Source organism: Ictalurus furcatus, chromosome 7 (assembly GCF_023375685.1).
Source record: "Ictalurus furcatus strain D&B chromosome 7, Billie_1.0, whole genome shotgun sequence".
NCBI classification, from domain to species: domain Eukaryota; kingdom Metazoa; phylum Chordata; class Actinopteri; order Siluriformes; family Ictaluridae; genus Ictalurus; species Ictalurus furcatus.
The window spans coordinates 26,818,394-26,838,278 of NC_071261.1; the positions used below are offsets into that span (position 1 = coordinate 26,818,394).

The 19,885-nt window shown below is 40.8% G+C and overlaps 1 protein-coding gene across 1 annotated transcript in view; it reads right to left on the reverse strand.

Moving 5' to 3' along the window:
• Positions 1 to 19,885, reverse strand: part of actn3b (actinin alpha 3b) — a 30,443-nt gene that overhangs the window by 10,199 nt on the left and 359 nt on the right. Inside the window, exons 2-5 of the mRNA XM_053629578.1 lie at positions 5,483 to 5,597; positions 2,484 to 2,603; positions 1,570 to 1,656; positions 182 to 269 (exon numbers count right to left, since the gene is read on the reverse strand). Of these exons, the coding sequence (XP_053485553.1) occupies positions 182 to 269; positions 1,570 to 1,656; positions 2,484 to 2,603; positions 5,483 to 5,597 (410 nt within the window). The remainder of the gene's footprint in view (positions 1 to 181; positions 270 to 1,569; positions 1,657 to 2,483; positions 2,604 to 5,482; positions 5,598 to 19,885) is intronic.

Genomic DNA, 19,885 nt, shown 5'->3' on the forward strand with positions numbered 1-19,885 from the left:
AGAGAGAAACAGCACAGGAAAGAGAGAGAGAAAGATGAGGAGAATAAGTCACACAGTACGAAAGCTGGAACAATGCATCAGGAAACTGCAGCAGGGACGGAATATAGGAAATAGAGGCAGTTCGAAATTAACCACCGATGTGACATCATTTTGAGAGTCTGACTCATTATCTGACTCTCACCTGATGTGGAAGTTCTGTACATTAACGTTCCTGTAGGGGGCAGTCTTCCTCTGGCACCACAGCAACAGACCCTCTTTAGCAGAGGTCTCTACATGGGTGAGACACACACACACACACACACACAAACACACACACATCATGTTTTTCTTAGCTTGGTTGTGACATAATTCTTTAACATGATGATGTCATTTTAATTTCATTATACACATTATATAGATCAACCAAAATGTAAGTATTAGTTATGTCAGGGTGATTCTCAATTCTCAGAGTAATTACAGAAAGAGATATATATTTACATATATCTAAAAACAGGTGAATCAATCCCATTTTTCTTTTTTTTTCTATTTTCTATAATATATTCCATCCATCCATCCATCCATTCTCTGTACCGCTTATCCTACACAGGGTTGTGGGGAGCCTGGAGCCCATCCCAGGGAACTGGGGAGACGGAGCAGAAGACGGAGGACACCCTGGACAAGGTGCCAACCCATCACAGGGCACATTCACACACTACGGACAATGTGGAAATGCCAATTACAGCGCATGTCTTTGGACTGGGGGAGGAAACCGGAGTAACTTGAGGAAACCCCTGAAGCACAGGGAGAACATGCAAACTCTACGCACACAGGGTGGAGGTGAGATCCAAACCCCGAACTGTGGCGGTGCGAGGCAAACGTGATAACCACTAAAGCCACTGGCTTTTCTTTATCCTGCGAGTTTCAAATTTAACAACCGCTGATATCCCAGTCCTGATACACACCTCTATAGTCATGTGTACTGAATTACACCTGATACTGATCTCATACTAACATCCTCACAGTCCCCGAGTGGCTCTTGCTGTGTCTACATATTATTTAAGACAATTTGGGTCCGGTGTTTGCACGTTAGTCATCATTGTACACAACCACACTATTAAATGCATCAATGAATCAGATTAGATATCAAATGAAATCATATTTGATATCTGAACTGGCCAGTATGAGCCTCGGGACTGACACTGTAAAATGTGTCCGATATGAACAATTTCATGTTAACGTAGACACAATTCCCTTCCAGCATAATGATCACTCTCACAGTTCCTACACGTTTCCTTTGGTACGATGTGGGCAGAATGACACTTTCCCCTCAAATTAATTTCTCACTGGATTCAAGTCTATTCAGTGTCCAAAACTTTCTGTAATACAGCTCTATTATGATGGTACAAATGAATGCTGGTATACTGCTGTGTGCTGAAGAGACAAAAGCGGAATATTCACCGGGTAATTACATGCACGCTGTGTGAACTCTGTCTTTCGTTCAATTACTTTTAAACAATAGCGCATACAAACGCATTCCAACGATGACAGTTTTACAGTGTACGAGTTACAACTGACAGCCTGAATGTGTACCTTCCACTGAGATGTCCTGGATAGCGAAACGGAGGATGATGGTCCAGATCATTCCGAGAGTCATTTTCACGTTACCATCAACAATCTCTGCACAGAGACAGGGGGGAGATGGGGCGAGAGGGGGGGGAGGGGGAGAGAGAGGGGGGGAGCGAGGGGGGAGGGAGAGAGGGGGGAGATGGGGAGAGAGAGGGGAGGAGAGGGGTAGAGAGAGGGGCCAAGGGGGGAGAGGGGAGAGAGAGAGGGGGGGTGAGAGAGGGGGAGAGAGAGGGGGGAGAGAGAGAGAGAGAGAGAGAGAGAGGGTGAGCGGGGGAGAGGGGAGAGAGAGAGGGGGTGAGAGAGGGGGAGAGAGAGAGAGAGAGGGCGAGCGGGGGAGAGGGGAGGGGGGGGCGAGCGGGGGAGAGGGGAGAGAGAGAGAGAGAGGGGGTTAGAGAGAGAGGGGGAGAGAGAGGGGGAGCGAGAGGGGGGGAGAGAGAGGGGGCGAGGGGGGAGAGGGGAGAGAGGGGGGGTGAGAGAGGGGGGGGAGAGGGAGGGGGGAGACAGGGGGTGGGGGGGAGAGAGAGAGAGGGGGTTAGAGAGAGAGGGGGAGAGAGAGGGGGAGCGAGAGGGGGAGAGAGAGAGGGTGCGAGGGGGGATAGGGGAGAGGGGGGGTGAGAGAGAGGGGGGAGGGAGAGAGAGAGGGGGGAGGGGGAGACAGGGGGAGGGGGGAGGGGGAGAGGGGGAGAGACAGGGAGAGTGGGGGAGAGAGAGAGGGGAAGAGAGAGAGAGAGAGAGAGAGGGAGAGAGAGAGAGAGAGAGAGAGAGAGAGACATCCACAAAAAGCTGGAGTAGGAATAATGCAACAGTAGCAAATGATGCCACACAGGCAGCTGAATGAAAACATAAGCGCTCATTCACACATACACACAGGTCCTTACCTTCAGCTCCAATGGACACCAGTTTTACTCCCTTGCTGCAGATGTAATCCAGAGCCTTGTTCACGTTGGCAATTTTGTGGAATCGCATCTTGCCCTTGTCGGGTTTGGGCAATCTTTCACCTGTCGATCATCAGATTAGCACTTATCACCAATCATCAACCTCAACACAAACTCACACAGCTGCTTGATTCAGACTTCAGTCAGATGCCAATGAACAGAAACGAAGGATGGGAAATTATATCCGTTAACATCCCTCCATAGTAGAATTACAGTAACGCTAAGTTGTCGTTGTTGTTGTTATTGTTGTTCTTTAATCCTTATCTGTTTTTTTAGTAGTATTTATCAAGACAAGTGCATAATAGTACATTCAATAAAAACTAATGGTGAACCCACAACCCATACCCACACCCTTCATCTTCAAGACAGAAGGAAAAGAAAGAAAGGAAAGAAAGAAAAACAAACACACACAGAGTCATTCCTCTCTCCAATAGGTATCCTCCCTCTTCCCGTTGGGAATCATTAGAAGTCAACTATAGCGCATCACCACTAGTATCAGGGGAGCAGGGCAATCTTCTCATGAAGTCTAAGAAAGGCTTCCAGGTCAGTTGGTGTTGTTTAGTGTAAATGATTTTCAAAACACTGAAGCATCTAGTGAACGTTCATGTAAACCTCTGTCAATATTGCATCAGTACAACTGCTTTGGTTCATGAGCTTCCATTTGCAGCGAGGTGAAATCACAGATCGTAGATGATTAAATGCTGATGTAATGGCCTACCAAAAGCAGAGGTTCATTTTTAATGTAGGTTGATGTCGATACACTGGCAGAATCTCACTATAGAATAATCTGAATGTTGCCATATGGTTGAAATTCAGTCAGCTGCGTTTAATTAAATGTGAAGTTTTAGCGGAAGTGTCCCCGCGTTCTGCTGGTCCGCGCCTGTCTGTTGTTCCAAAGTCCAGTGTGGTCATTTACTGTACATTTTCAACTAGGAAATCACACACATCCCCAGTGAGAAACCCTGGGGTTACACATTACTCTTTTTGTATCGATTTAAACTTTTATAAAAACAGTTTTACGAAAATAACAGAACTTTTAGCATAATTCTGCTATGTGATACCTTCCCATCCCTCTTCTAAACATACAACACTGCACTGTGAGGGACTATATTGTTTTTCGGACACGTGATGCTCTATAGCAGGGGTTCTCAAATGTTTTGCAGCTTTAAATGCGCACATTAAGGTTACAACCCTGGTCCTTGAGAACCAAATCAGCAGTAGCAGAGAAAACACTGAACTGTGCAAGCTAACAATTAAAGCGGAGGTGTATTAAGCCAATCAGGTTTGGGGCTCATTGCTACGGCTGAATTTCTTTTTCTGTCTCTTTCAGGTGGCACGTGGAGTTAGACGGCGGTAGGTTTAATGATAATGATAATAATGAGTCTTTATTAATCACATATACATTTCAGCACAGTGAAACTCTTTTCTTCGCATACCCCAGCATGTTAGGAGGTTGGTGTCAGAGCGCAGGGTCAGCTATGATACAGCGCCACTGGAGCACAGAGGGTTAAGGGCCTTGCTCGAGGGCCCAAGAGTGGCAGCCTGGCAGCGCAGGGACTTGAACCCCCGACCTTCCAATCAGTAACCCAAAGCCTTAACTGCCAAGCCACCACTGCCCCACTGCCCCATATTTTGAGGTATATGGCGGTAGGTTTGAGCTATATGGCGGTAGGTTTGAGGAATATGGCGTTAGGTTTGAGGAATATGGTGTTAGGTTTGAGCTATATGGTGGTAGGTTTGAGGTATATGGCGGTAGGTTTGAGGTATATGGCGGTAGGTTTGAGGTATATGGCGTTAGGTTTGAGCTATATGGCGGTAGGTTTGAGGTATATGGCGGTAGGTTTGAGGTATATGGCGGATGGTTTGAGCTATATGGTGTTAGGTTTGAGCTATATGGCGGTAGGTTTGAACTATATGGCGGTAGGTTTGAGGTATATGGCGGTAGGTTTGAGCTATATGGCGGTAGGTTTGAGGAATATGGTGTTAGGTTTGAGCTATATGGCGGTAGGTTTGAGGTATATGGTGGTAGGTTTGAGGTATATGGCGGTAGGTTTGAGGTATATGGCGTTAGGTTTGAGCTATATGGTGGTAGGTTTGAGGTATATGAGGGTAGGTTTGAGCTATATGGCGGTAGGTTTGAGGAATATGGTGTTAGGTTTGAGCTATATGGCGGTAGGTTTGAGCTATATGGCAGTAGGTTTGAGGTATATGAGGGTAGGTTTGAGCTATATGGTGGTAGGTTTGAGGTATATGGCGGTAGGTTTGAGGTATATGGCGGTAGGTTTGAGCTATATGGCGGTAGGTTGGCGGTATATTGTGGGAGGAGGAGTTATATGGCATTTTGGACAGAACACATTAGTCCAGGTTGACTAGTTTTTGCGTTATTCAGGTTTGGATTAAACCCGTGGAACAAGTCAAACAGGCTATAACTATAACTATGCAACTAAATAAAAAAAACAATCATTTTGGACCTCCCTGGCTGTACTTCACAGACCTGTGGAGGTCTCTGGAGACCATTTTGAGAATCCATGCTCTAGACGTTTAATAAATATGTAAAAAAAAATATATTGTTATAACTGCTCTTGGCACTGTAATGATGAATGTTGGTCTTCATAAAGTGCCTCATTAGCATAATACAAAGCTGTATCTCCTAGTAGGTGTATATTAGTTGGTTAAATTGAACGAATAATCCAAGTTCCCTTTTGAAACAGATATTTGTACTGTTTGGTTGAAGCAAGCTTATGTTTTCAAATTTGGACATATTGAATGTAGCCGAATAAAAATACTTGGGCTTTTCTGACATATGGTCACTTGTATTTTAAATTATTTATTCGTGGTTATTCTGAGTGTTTACAGTGCCTTTATGTGATTTATTATTAACAGCTTTTTTTTTGGAGGATCTCGTTGCTATTTCGGACTTGCGGTCGTGTCAGCACGGATACCTGAGATGACCTCGAGCAGCAGCATGAGCTTGAGGCCATTTCTGAAGTCCTCTTCAATATTCTCGATCTGAGTGCCAGCCTTCCGCAGGTGAGAGTTACACCAGGCTGTGAATGTCTGACACACACAGAAAGGAAGAAAGAAAAGAAAAAAGAAAGACACAAAAGATAAAAAAGATTTGAGTGACAGGTATAAAGTAAAAATGAACCCCCCCCCCCTTCAGACCCTAGTCTACAAATTACTGCTATTTTGAGATTCACTTCGGAATAATGAATCAGACACTTTCACTTAACCGATCCTAGCTGAAACGATTTCAGCTCGCGGTGCTGCCAATGCGTCACGCAGGAACGCAGGCTGTTATTATAGAGCAGAACCCACGTCTGCAACGGCGTGTCTGCTTCCAGCGAGCGAGGTTCCTCTGAACCTCAATCCAACCGTGTGGGCGTCCGGGCCACAGCGGCAGTGCTGTGCTAAAACTGAGTTTGTGTTTGTCTATGTGTGCGCTGAGCGATCGTTATAAAAGAGCATTAAAGGAAGTTTGAAGACGTCAAGTGTAGGAGTAGATGATGTATCAGCGAGAGAGAGAGCGAGATAGAGAGAGAAAGAGAAGAAGAAAGAAAGAAAGGGAAATGACAGGAAGAGATCGGAAAGGCTTGACAAAGATAAAGAGAGAGGTGAAGGAGGAAAGAAGGGAGTGGTGAGGCGAGATTTAGACTAAATGTGGGTTCCAGCGATCACTCTGGCGTTTAGCAAGGATGGGGCAGTACGGTACTTTAGGTACAGAGAAAGGAAAATAGAAAAGAAAGCTTTTGAGAAAAAGTCCTGTGGAGAGGTGGAGCTGTGAAAAGGGGAAACGGTAGGAATGGAAATGATGGAGGGGTGAAGGAGTCTAAATCGGGGAGATACAGGACACCAGAGAGACAGCTGAGAGAGCAAGATCCCAAAATGGCAGAGAGAGAGAGAGAGAGAGAGAGAGAGAGAGAGAGAGAGAGAGAGAGAGAGAGAAAGATTTCTATAAACTGAGCCAGTGTGTCTTAAACTCAAAATGAGTTCAATGCTTCTAAATAAAACTGATCTTCCTATGCATGAGCTCTCTCTCTCTCTCGCTCTGTGTGTGTGTGTGTATGTGTGTGTGTGCAGCTGTTAAGTGCAGTCATCCACCCCCACCTGCTGTTCGCTTTCGCCTCTCCCATCCGATCTTTAAAAATGAGGTCATCTACAATCAGCAGGGAGAGAATGCCTGTCCAGATATTTATGCCCCCCTCCTTACCCCCTTAACCCCCCACCTCCAACCCCAACTGCCCACATTCTTGCTTCACTCCTCCTCTGAAGATAAAGCAGTTACAGCCTGCGCTTATCATGACTCTAATGGTAATACCGCTAGTGACCACTAGGGGCAGCCTGGCTCCATGGAGAGAACTCCGTAACCCTGAACATTTCATCTCACACGATTTGCTGAAACATATTCAAGAAATAGATTTCTTGAAATATTTGATATATTTAGTGTTTGTGTGTGAGCTGGATGAGAGTGAGGAATTGGAACTGACACCTTTACCCTGCTCATTTGTGTACACACTTTTTTCACACCGCTAAAGTACAAGGCTGTTCTCTTTCCTCCTCCTCCGTCCTCTTCCTGTCCATCATCTCTATTTCTCTTATACGCATAAAACTCCCTCCTGTGAGACTGCAGGTAAGTAAGATGTGTGTGTGTGTGTGTGTGTGTGTGTGTGTGTGTGTGTGTGTGTGTGTGTGTGAGTGTGTGAGAGAGAGAGAGAGAGAGAGAGACAGATTCTGAGATTATATCTTATATTTACAACATTTATTTGTCAGAAGTCTTTATCCAAAGATCAGTTAAGGATGAATTGAGCCTCATGTTGAGTTAGTACACACTGTCTCAAATCCAGTGCTTTAAGTGGGGGGAAAAAAATTATATTCACGTTATAATAATAACAACGAGTCTTTATTGGTCATATATAAATTACACCACAGTGAAATTCTTATTTTCTTCATATCCCAGCATCTTAGGAAGTTTGGGTGAGACATGATCCAGTGCCCATGGAGCAGAGAGGGTTAAGGGCCTTGCTCAAGGGCCCAACAATGGCAGCCCAGCAGTGCCGGGGCTTGAACCCCCGAACTTCCTTAACCGCTAAGCCACCACTGCCCCATGTTGGTGTGTGTATCGGCTAATAATTAAATATTACATTCTGAATTTCTATAGTGAATAAAAGATACTACGAGATATGGCTGATTTTCCCAACACACATTTATTTACTCAAAGGAACATGTTAATACCTTATTCAGAAAAGCCAGTGAATGGAGATATATGCGCACGCTCAGTTCTCGAGGAACCGTGGGTACTGAGAGATGTTTATATAGGCTGGGTATATAGGAACGGACACTCAGACATACTTCCAATTAGGGATGTCACGATACCAAAAATCTAGTAGTCCACCGAAAGTACACAATACTCAATACCAAAGTTGATACCACGGTGTGGTGTGTGTGTGTGTGTGTATATATATATATATATATTTAATAAAATAAACTCCTGGAGGACAGCCTCCTCTGGCTAATATTGGCAGAGAGAGAGAGAGAGAGAGAGAGAGAGAGAGAGAGAGAGAGAGAGAGATTTTGGTTATCAAACACTGTCTGTCAATGACTAATAAAACAGTGCTAAGTGCTAATAACAAGTGCTAAGGTGCACTCCTAAACACACGCACAGACACACACACACACACACACCCTTTATACCCTGAATACAAGCATTAGTTTAATTTCACTGATATGGTGGCAGGCAAAAAAGATTTATTAAAAGCATGAACATGTGAATAATTATAAGTGACATTAGGCTACATGTTGCTGACAGGACACGGGCTGAATGGCGATGCATGGTGGAACGTTCGGAGGTAGTTTATAACACTGCAATGTGTTAGCGTCGTTAGCAAATAACGCTATCGCTAACATTACATGGAGCATAACGTTAGCTGGTTTCACGGCCACAATGCCAGCTGCCTCAAACGAACATAATACAGGACCGTCTTTCAGGTGCTTCGCCAAATTCCAGGTGTTTCCTCACTTTGTTTGAAATGAACGATAGCATCGGTTACACACCGGCAACCGACGCTACCTTTCCTCTCTATGAGCTTTCCTCTCTCTGCCTCTCAACGAGTCGGGGCGGAGCTAAACTTGTCGCCATTTCTGTAGTTTTTCCCGTGTGCTTGTAGGTGTTCTTCTTCTGCTTCAACTTCTTCTTCTTCTTCTTTACCACTTGTGGATCGACTAAAACACTTGTGCGTATTTGCTGCCCCCTTCAGTTCCGGAAGAGCTGCAACCTTGGTACTGTCATTACCAACAGTACCCAGGCTACTGCAGAAAAACAAGTACCGTCACGTTTTAAGAATGTTGGTACCGACTTGGTACCGAAGTATCGGTTCTCGTGACACCCCTACTTCCAACAACCACGAATACAGGAATATTCCGACACCTGTACGCATGTAAACATCGTATGTGGAATATGTCTGTAACCCGTATGTAGACCTTACACGGAATTTGAACGTAGTCATTGTCTGACTCACGCAATCTCTTTGTGCCCTTTTGGAGCCAGGCCAACATCACCGGCATTAACGTTACTGAGCATTAATGTTACGTTACTTAGACTAGTATTAACGTTACGTTACATTACATAATGATAGACTAGCATTAACGTCATTTATCTGGAAACTTCTTTTTTATTTATTTATTTTTTAAATGTTTTTATGTTCTCACTTCTTGTGAGAAGTCCCGGTGTGCAAGAAAAAGTCCCGGTATGCCAAAGAGTACAATGTAGACGTGCCAGTGAGTACCGGCCCATTTCGAGCACTGCTCAGATCCGCAGACTATAGTACCTGATTTGGAAAGATTCATACAGCCTTTTTAAACTGTTTCTGAATTTTCACCAGACCGGGTTATTAAACAGTACGTTTTAATTCTTCTGCTTTAACATATGGGATTTTTTTTTTAAAAATTAAATTTGTTCATTACAATGTTTTATCAAAGTACAAATAAAAATGTGCATTTCTATATATTTAAAACTTTACGCTTCCAGTACCTTTTTGTATTTAAAATGACATCAGAAGCCCCTCTGCGTGTGTACACTGTGGTATGAAATTGTACTGTCCTTCTTTTTTTTGTTGATAAATACTATAAATAAAATAATATTGTCATTTCTGACCATAGAAAACGATCACAAGCCTAAGATCCTGTTTACACCTGATCACTTCGTATGTCGTGCATCTATAATGCACCCTGATAGGATTTCGACCTATACAAATCCGAACAAACAAAAATGTTCGCCGTGCCGCACATTAATACGCAAATCAGCTCCTTCCATTTGAACAGCTTACAGCGACGTTCTGCATTCATTTCGCTGTTTTACTCATTTGCTTTCTTTATGAACAAAGATGGCTGCTGCGCTAAAAAACACGATTCCTCCAGTCTCTCGAACATGCGTGAATGTGCTTCGAAGAGACAGACTCGTGATTAAAAACGTGTCTCGGTCTTTCTGAAGCATCGGTAGAGTTTATAATGTGTTCTGGGTGTATTTACGCATTCGTTTTAACATGTGGAACATCTCTAACCGAACCGATACCTCGAGATGAAAGTGAGCAGGGTCTAGACGTCCACTGGAATGTTCTTCAATCGCTCTTATATATAGCACATAACACAGTGAAGTAGAGAAGACAGAATGAACAAATTAGCAATGAGGTCATTGTCATGAAAAGAACACAGTGATATGAAATGGTACACACCACTAATAATGACATCTATCACTTTCACACACACAGTCAGGTATCCCTCAGTGTGTGTTACGCTCCTCCGTGGAAGGTATTCTCACCTTTCTAAACCTCCACAGCCTCACTGTATACACACACACTCACACACACTCACACACACGTTACAGTAAATAGCTTTGATGTGGTTGGAACGCTGTGATTAGTCTGGCCATGTGTTCGCTCCGTCTGCCCTGAACACACACTTGTTTACTGAGAGCTGCTGGATGTGGGATCGTCACCACCATAATGTAAAACTTCCTTCTGTCTGTAAGCCACGCCCCCAATGTTCCATTCGACTGAAACGGTTCAAAACATTTATACGTTCGAAAGAGAGGAAATACATGTATATTTCAAATATATATATTTCCACAGTTTTCTTCATTATTTTGGGAAAATGCGGTCTCAACAGGTACATGTATTTTTCAGGGTGCATTAATTTTACTCAATACAATATGATGTGTCCTAGAATAGATGTTATGTATAAGCTGCACTATAACATTACGTTATAATATGCCCTACGTACTGAGCATAGACTATGTAGTAAAAAAAACATAAACAAGTTGTAGTTTAAGTTGCTGGTGCCATTTTTCTGAGCAGCTAAACCATGGCGCTAAGGACAGAGCTGTAGCGCTGCAGAAATGCGATAGGATTCGCTGAAATTAGGACTGATGCACAAAAAGGGAAAACAAAAACGGGAAAAAAAGGTTCAAATGATTTTTGAAAATTGTCGCCGTTAATCTCCATGTAGATGCTTTACCTAAGCCGTGATTAATGAATATCCCTGCTGAAATATCCGGCTCAGTCTCACACGCTATCAGCTGCCAAAACACAGGCCGAGCTGCAGTCTGAAATAACGCAGCGTCAGAGACCAGTGATTTTTATTCCTCCTTTCATTCCTACTGCGATGGAATAATAACCTGCTGCACCACACCATATCCAGCACAACACTTCTCCCTCTCTCGCTGTCTGTCTCTCTCTCTCTCTCTCTGTCTCTCACTCTCTCTCTGTCTGTCTCTCTGTCTCTCTCTTGCGCTCTCTCTCTGTCTCTCTCTCTCTCTTGCGCTCTCTCTCTGTCTCTCTCTCTCTTGCGCTCTCTCTCTGTCTCTCTCTCTCTTGCGCTCTCTCTCTGTCTCTCTCTCTCTCTCTCTCTCTCTGTCTCTCTCTCTCTGTTTCTCTTTCTCTCTCTGTCTGTCTCTCTTGCTCTGTCTCTCTCTCTCTCTCTCTCTGTCTCTCTGTCTCTCTCTCTCTGTTTCTCTCTCTCTCTCTCTCTGTCTCTCTCTCTCTCTGTCTCTCTCTCTCTCTCTCTCTCTGTTTCTCTTTCTCTCTCTGTCTGTCTCTCTTGCTCTGTCTCTCTCTCTCTGTCTCTCTCTCTGTCTCTCTCTCTGTTTCTCTCTCTCTCTGTCTCTCTCTCTCTCTTTCCATGTCTCTGTCTCTCTATCTCTGTCTGTCTCTCTTTCTCTCTCTGTCTCTTTCTCTCTCTCTCTCTGTTTCTCTCTATCTCTCTCTGTCTATCTCTCTGTCTCTCTCTCTGTGTCTCTTTCGCTCTGTCTCTCTCTTTCTCTCTGTCTCTTGCTCTGTCTCGCTCTCTCTCTCTTTTTTTTTTGAAAACGTCCACATTTAGGTTTGAATTTGTGTATTTTTAGCTGATGACTAATTCGAGGTACTTTATATCACTTCACTGTGTGCACTTGTGTAATTCTCTCTGAATACAAATGTTCCAAATGACTAAATAATGCAGGAGCATTTAGAGTCTTGAGTAAGAGCAGCTTGTGAAAGACTGTAGGGTTCTTAAAATAGTGCATTCACACACTCTCACACACACTCACACACACACACACACACACACACAATTGCAATACCACCAGCATTTGAACAAAAATGAAGGAGAAATGTCTCCGGTGTCTGTGTCTATATATGTTACTAAATAGTAATATAATTGGATTGACATTTGATACAGTGTAATTAAATATTATATAATAAAAACCCTGTAAAAATGATAGAGTGCTTTTCTAAATCTGTTTAAAGTTACATTTACAGCCATACATCTGTACTGTACGTTTTATTCTTATGTTATCATATACCAAGAAAACAAGACAAGAACAAAAGGACATATTTTTGGTAAATTTGGAGTTTGACTTCATCGCTTCTCAGGAGAACAGACGAACAGGAAGTGCTTTTTTTTTTACTGACTATTTTACCTCAGTAGCTTCCTCTAGTCATTCCACCGCTCCACACTCAGTTCACTTCAGTTTAAAGCTGGGATTCACTGACGCCACACTGACGGCTTCCACCCCGGTCATGTGACCTCAAATAAGCCAATCAGATTCTCAGGAGAAGCCCCGTCCCTGACGGATGGAAAGGTTACCATGGTAACCTGAAAGGTCTCTCTCTATCAGGAGTAACACACATCACACTGAACACAGTGATGGACAGTGCAGTGTGATGGAGTCTGTCGTGTATCAGAATTAACCTTTAACAAAATACCTCTCGTGTATATCGGATAAGGCTTTTTCAGCAGAATGAAATTTTACCCAGAACAACCCTAATACGGGGATGAGATCCTAATGCGTGGCCACTAAAATATTATATCACCATTCCAAAAGGCAGTTCAGATACACAATATATATCACAAAATATCGTTTGTTAAGAAACTTACAGAAAAACTTTAGTGTTTTCGATGATATTTTATTTAATGTCCTGAAAAATAAATGAACATTGAAAAGTAGGTAAAAATAAATTCTTTAATAATAATAAATGAGCATTGAAAAGTGGGTAAAAAATAAATTCTCTACAAAAATAATGAGAAATGTAAATAATAATAATAATAATAATAATAATAATAATAATAATAAATGAACATTGAAAAGTGGGCAAAAGTAAATTCTCAAAAAAAATGTAATTAAAAAATGTAAAAATAAATAAATAAATAAATAAAATAGAACATTAAAAAGTGGGCAAAAGTAAATTCTCTAAAAAAAAATGTAAATAAATAAATAAATAAAATATAGGAACATTGAAAAGTGGGCAAAAGAAAATTCTCTAAAAATAAGAATAAAAAATGTTATAATAATATATCATGATATCTGCAATATCTCGCGTATTATGGCATAATTGATCACAATATCAATATCATGTCTCATATCTCATCAGTCCTAGCAGTCCTAGTGGCCACGGCTTAGAAAAGTGTGAGAACGAGATAATGAAGTGTGGCCATGTTATAATAAGGTGTGAGAATTGTTTAGTTCCACCAAACTACAACGTGAGAACTTTACAGTAGCCATCAGGAGCTTTTTAAAAGGTTTGTTTTTTTCATAAGTTTGCAACTAAAACCATTGATTTTGATGTTAACAGCATATACAGTAATACACAATACACCAGAGGTCTCAGTTCTATCATCTGCAATAACTAGCTACACTCGACGACGTGATCGTGATTCGAGCGCTACTCTATTTTTATTTACTATGACATCGGTTCACTGTGACGCTTCTGAACATTACGCAAGGAAACAAAGATCTCAGTAAAGCCAGGTGTTCAGATTTGAGTCTGATAAAAGTCGTACGTTTAGATCAGATTTAAATTAAAAGGAGAAAAAACTACAACAACAGGAAATGTGTTCATGCTGTAAATGTTATTTACATGCCATCGTGTATATGTGAGACTTTTAACACCGAAATGTCTCATTAAAGTAGAAAATGTCTTTCCATGAGTTTGCTTTTAACCATGGATTAAACTTATAAAAAAAAGAGAGACACACACGTAAGCCCTTCCTGAGGCCTCAGTGCGCTCGACTGTAGTTTATAGCAGCTGCCCTACAAGGCCACGACTTCTGGAATAGTAACTGATATTTGAGCTGACGTCTCTCTTTCTGCCTCTGTTTTTTTCCAATCTCTCTCTCTCTCTCTCTCTCTCTCTCAATCAAGTAAGTATTTATTAGGGATACATGATGACATCAGTACCACATTGGTAACACATCGATACTGAATCGCTTCAAACACATTAGCATCAGCTGACATGGACATAGACATGGACATACACACACCGTTTTTTCTCTACAACGTCCCCTTGAGATCTAGGCTGGGTTTCACGCTTAGCACACACCACACCTGGCATGAAGCTCCTCACATTCCGCCGTATCACATCCTCTGTGCGTTTGGTATTATTGTAGATAGAAAGCCACAGTAGTGATTGAGGGAACTTAACCTTTAACCTTCTGGAGCTGCAATGTTCAAAACATTAACACCTGCTGTCATTCATGGACAAAAATAAAAGTGTCCTGATCTTAATAAATCGCAAATTATCAGAGGTGGATTTTTTTTTCTTCGCCAGAGATAATTATCATAAATATAGCCAGTGTGTTTGACCTTGGACGAATGAAACACAGAGTCTAAACCGCCACTTAAATATCAAAGATATCAAAGATATTGGCGTTAGGTGAGACTCCAGAGACCACCGAGGTATCAAGCCCCCTTGGTGAGAGAGAGGAACAGAGCAGAGGCGCGATATCGTATATCGCTGTGAGAGAGGTGGAAAATAGCAGCAGTGATACGCAGGATATTAGTATGACAGAACTGAAACTGATATATAGCGTATATTCTATACAAGTGTGTTCCTGCCTGACTCAATCACACGAAGGTGAATGTGTCACAAGGTCAAACCTTTACGAAACGAAAAAATGAAGTGGAACTGAGAGCTCTAACAATGGTACTAATCTGCAACAATAAATAATATCTCGTGCAAACAAACAAACAAACAAACAAACAAACAAATATATATATATATATGTATATATAAATTTTTATATATGTATAATGTTAATATTATTTCTTTAGTATTTTTACTAGTAATTTAGTAATAAATAATATTTACTATTATTATAATAAATAATATTATTATTTATAATTATTTATTTTTTACAAACGTTTAAATTGGGGATGTGTTGTAAAGAATTATATTAAAGTATATTAAAATAACATACAAAACAACAAACAAATAATGCGTTAATTAATAAAGTTAATATAATAAAAAATGCATCAAGTTTTGAGATTTAAAAATATATATATATAAGTATATTAAAAGTATATTAAAGCAACTTAGATGGTATCCGATATAAATAAATAAATAAATAAAATCCAGAAAGACAGTTAATATAATTTCTAAAAAAAAATTATATGCATCTGGGATGTTGTTAAAATATTACTATATTAAAGTATAGCAACACAATGTATATGAATACAAAAACAAACAAACAAACAAATAAATAAATCATTAACAAACAAACAAATAAATAAATATGTATTTTTAAAACAGATATGCATCTGGGATGTTATTAAAATACAAGCATATTAAAGTACAGTCATACAATGTACATGCTAACAAAAATAAATAAATAAATAAACAGACCATAAAGAAACAAATAAATAAATATATATTCTTAAAACAGATATGCATCTGGGATGTTATTAACATATAAGCATATTAAAGTACAGTAATGCAACTAATATGGTATCAAAAATAAACAAACAAATAAATATATTTTTTTAACAGATATGTATCTAGGACTATGTTTTATTCTTTTGTTGTTGGGTTTTGTTTTGTTTTTTACATATAAGTATATTAAAGTATATTAAAGCAGCTAAGATGATGTCACATGTTAGACATATGTACTGATTGCATACTTTCTCACACTATGTGTGTTTGATATATTTGCTCCGTACCTACATGCATGTAAATATAAAATATTTAACTACAAAAATTTAATCGCTCAATTAGGAGGCAAACATTTGTTTTTGTTTCCTTAAAACTTAATATTGCAGAACTGCAGTACTGCACATTGTACCTGAGGCTGTATATCAGACAACAAACTGAAATAGGATGCAACATGAAATGATCTTTTGAGTGCACACACACACACACACACACACACACACACACACACACCTAATCAACCTTACAGCCAAGCTCAAAAGTGTCACACACTATTTTGAACGAGCATGCCTGTCGAGTCTTGATGAGAAATCAGGCTTTCCACGTCCCTTAAACTGCACGCTGTACACATACCACTAATCACTGGAAATGTTGTAACTCTACTCAGCCAGGAACCTGGACGTGAACCTTTCCTGCGTCACTGACTGGCACTGAACGACTGATCTACTTCACTTCACTAAATGAATTTGTTCCCTTGTGTGCACACAGTTCTACACACTAATAAGGAGCTCGGTCTGGGCTATTCGACGGATATTTATAGTTTACCAAAAGTGACTTTAATTAGAACGCTGAATTCGATTGTAGAGGAAGGAAAATGAAATGCATGTGTACTGTACGATCCTGTACTGTATATCCATCCTTTAACCTTCAGCACATCAGCGCCTCGTTGATGCTACAGTAAAATCTGATGCAAGTCAGATTGATCAGCGCAAAAGTCTCGGATTTCCAAAACTAATCATCGTTATGGACGTTACTCACTTAAATGACAGCGCTCAGCACTGGACCTGTCCAACAGACATTACCGATCCACCACAAGGGGCTTTATTTAACGAATTAATCCCATTCACAGTGCACGTCTATGCTGGGAGAGATACTGGAGACCTGCTGCTATTTAAAGGCCTGGACATTAGAATTGGAGCTCAGAATTTACAAGTCAACAGCGGGCCTGCGCTGAGAAAAGTCACGGCTATTTTCTGCTGCCTGTGCCGTCGTCGCTGATGGAGGCGCGAAGAAGCGTCAGGGATTGTAGAAGAATCAGCAAGACCAGCTGACTGTTTTTAATCAAATGAACAGAAAATACGTGTTATTTTTTCTCCACACCATTTCACACTGTACTATGCAAACAAACGGATAAATCCGTGTGCATCAGAATAAGACACGATCACGGCTATTATAAGTCTAGCCTTCCTTATCTAGTGATCGTTTATTTCTGACTTTAGTCCTAGCCTGTTTGGGAAGCCGAGAGCAAGAGATTTGACGGAGTGCGACGTGATTGGTCAGACAATCGCAACATGAGGAACAAACGAGGAATTGAGATTTAATCAAATCGAATTCAAGGCATAGCTCTTTGAAAGAAAGAAAAAAAACAACAGTGTCTTAGCAACCTCCTTAGTACTGTGACTTTACTGTGTGTGTGTGTGTGTGTGTGTGTGTGTGTGTGTGTGTTGAAATGTGTCAGTAGGGGCAAGAACAGGTGCAAAAGCCCCCCTTTCATATTCATTTCACCATAAAATGATGCCCTTTCTATATTCATATCATGATATCAGCTCCTGAAGCTGCTCTCCACATAGCTAAGAGTGTGTGGGGAATCTCTGGTCCAAAACCGCCGACACCGAGACACTAAAAGGGAGGGAGCGCCTTTACACGCCACCAGGACAGATCAGCTAATGCAGCTAATTCCTTAGCAGAGAAACTTAACCAAGTGTTACGCTACGTTTTAGCCTCGCTGTAGACATCTCAGCATGTTCATGTTCTTAAAAAAAAAAAAAACAACAACCCAAAAACACACCTCATCATTCATATACCAGCCTAGCTGTAATAACGACACCTCTCATGTCGTTATTTCTCACTCTGCCCTGCTGAGGAAGAGTGATAGAGCGTGAGCGACAGAATTGAGGATGGAGAGAACGAACGAGGGATATCGGAGGAGGAACAGACGTAAGGTTTGGGATTATTTTTAGGACATGTTTATTCGTAGAGTGTAATGAAGCCCTGGACTTCTCCAAGCCTCTCTCTCTGAGAACAGCCATCTGTCGAGATCTTTCACCTCTGTCAACCCTATTTAGAGTTAGGTGTGTGTGCGCCCTGGGGCAGATGGTTTAACAGACAGTATCCATAAACATCGATATATATATTCTTTAAAACGGTGATGAATTTGAAAAAGTGGCTTGACTGCAACAGACAAAACAAGAAGAGCTTCATTTGGAATGTCCGTTTGCTGATACGTGACATGAAACCGTTAAACACATACAGGAATAAACTGATAAATAAATGTATCTGGATGAAGGATGGATAAGCTACAAACAAACACAAATACTCCCTGACTGTCTGATTAACAGCAGCAAATTCCAACAATGTTGGTCCATGAAAACAGCAAGCGGTCTCTCGTCGATTCCTGTTTTTTTTCTGCTTTGTCAGCATTCAGTAGTTACAGATCTAACGTTTCTAGCTGTTAACAAACTGCAGGTATAAACGTGTCTTTTACATCGCAGAGGTTAAAACTATTGTTTTTTTAAACGGCTGTGTTGGACTATTCGTTTATATCTGTGATTACCGCATTTCACTGCATTTTATACAATTTATAAAGGATGGACTGTATTTTTGTAACTTCTAATGTGATAAAATCTTTTCTAATGCAGTCTGCTAATAACACAGGACATTTTTCTGCCTCCTTTCTGAACAGGCACAACTTTTTAGACATTTTCTTAGCTAGACACAGACTATACATACGTATAAACATGTAGCGTATGTATAATGAGCAGGTAATAAATGCCACCCATTTCTATTTCTGGCAGAAACAAACGCATGCTGCCATAAACCTGTGGTTTGCTCAGTTCCTGGTATGAACATGCTGATGTCACTCGGTGGCATCTGTGACACTCAGTTAAACTGCTCCTGATTACCAAGCCTGTGTAGCCAGGTTACAACCCATTTGGTTCAACTTTCGGTTAAATAAACACTCATCTACTACGATGTTACCATGTGAGACTTTTAAACGATAACTCATCAGTCCGTGAATATCAGAAATCCCTAAATCAGACGATGTGTTGCTTAGTGTTTCAACACATTTCATTTCATCACATTGTGTAGAACAGGATGAACGTACAGCCGTGTGCATTACTGATCTGCGATAAGGCTTTTAACGTGTGTGTTAATATAGTTTCTGGAGGGCTGGATATATTTAGTCGCTCAGTTCATGAGGTGTAGAGCGAGGGTGGGGTGCACACGGCAAGACAACACCGAGAATGCTGCAATACTCCCAATAGATTCGCAGAAGCATCGGTTCATATCGAACGACTCATCTTTGAATCGATTCCTAAGAATTTACAACAGACCTAGATCTATTTATTTTTTTTTAGACGTTTTTATTTTAATTGTGTGTTTAATGACTTGGAGACTGTTCATATGATTTGTAGGCTATTCCTGAAATAAAGGTTGAGTCGCAAACATGAAGTTACTATAATGAAGTACACGAACATTTTTTTTCTACGCATTAAAAGCGTCGTTTAGAAAAATCAACATTACGAACTAAAATGTAAGGGGAGGTCCATATTTACATGTACATTTACAGCATTTTGCACATGCTCGTCCAAATCGATTCACAGTTTTATTTCTTTTTTCAGTATTTAGGTAATAAATATATTCTTCTATATTCTTATGTTAATGCATGAGAGTCAGAGTTACAATGTTAGTGAAAGGGAGTCAGTGCAGGTTTAGTCTAATGCATGACTAAATACACAAGAAAATGATGTCATATCTTTTTTCATGTGCATGAGCTGTATTCGTTCATTTCTAATTGGTGAATCAAATGAATCGAATCCCGCACGCTTCCATTCAGAATCGAATCAGTGAGCGAGTCATTCTGGGAATCAAACGTCGAGGAGTTTAGAG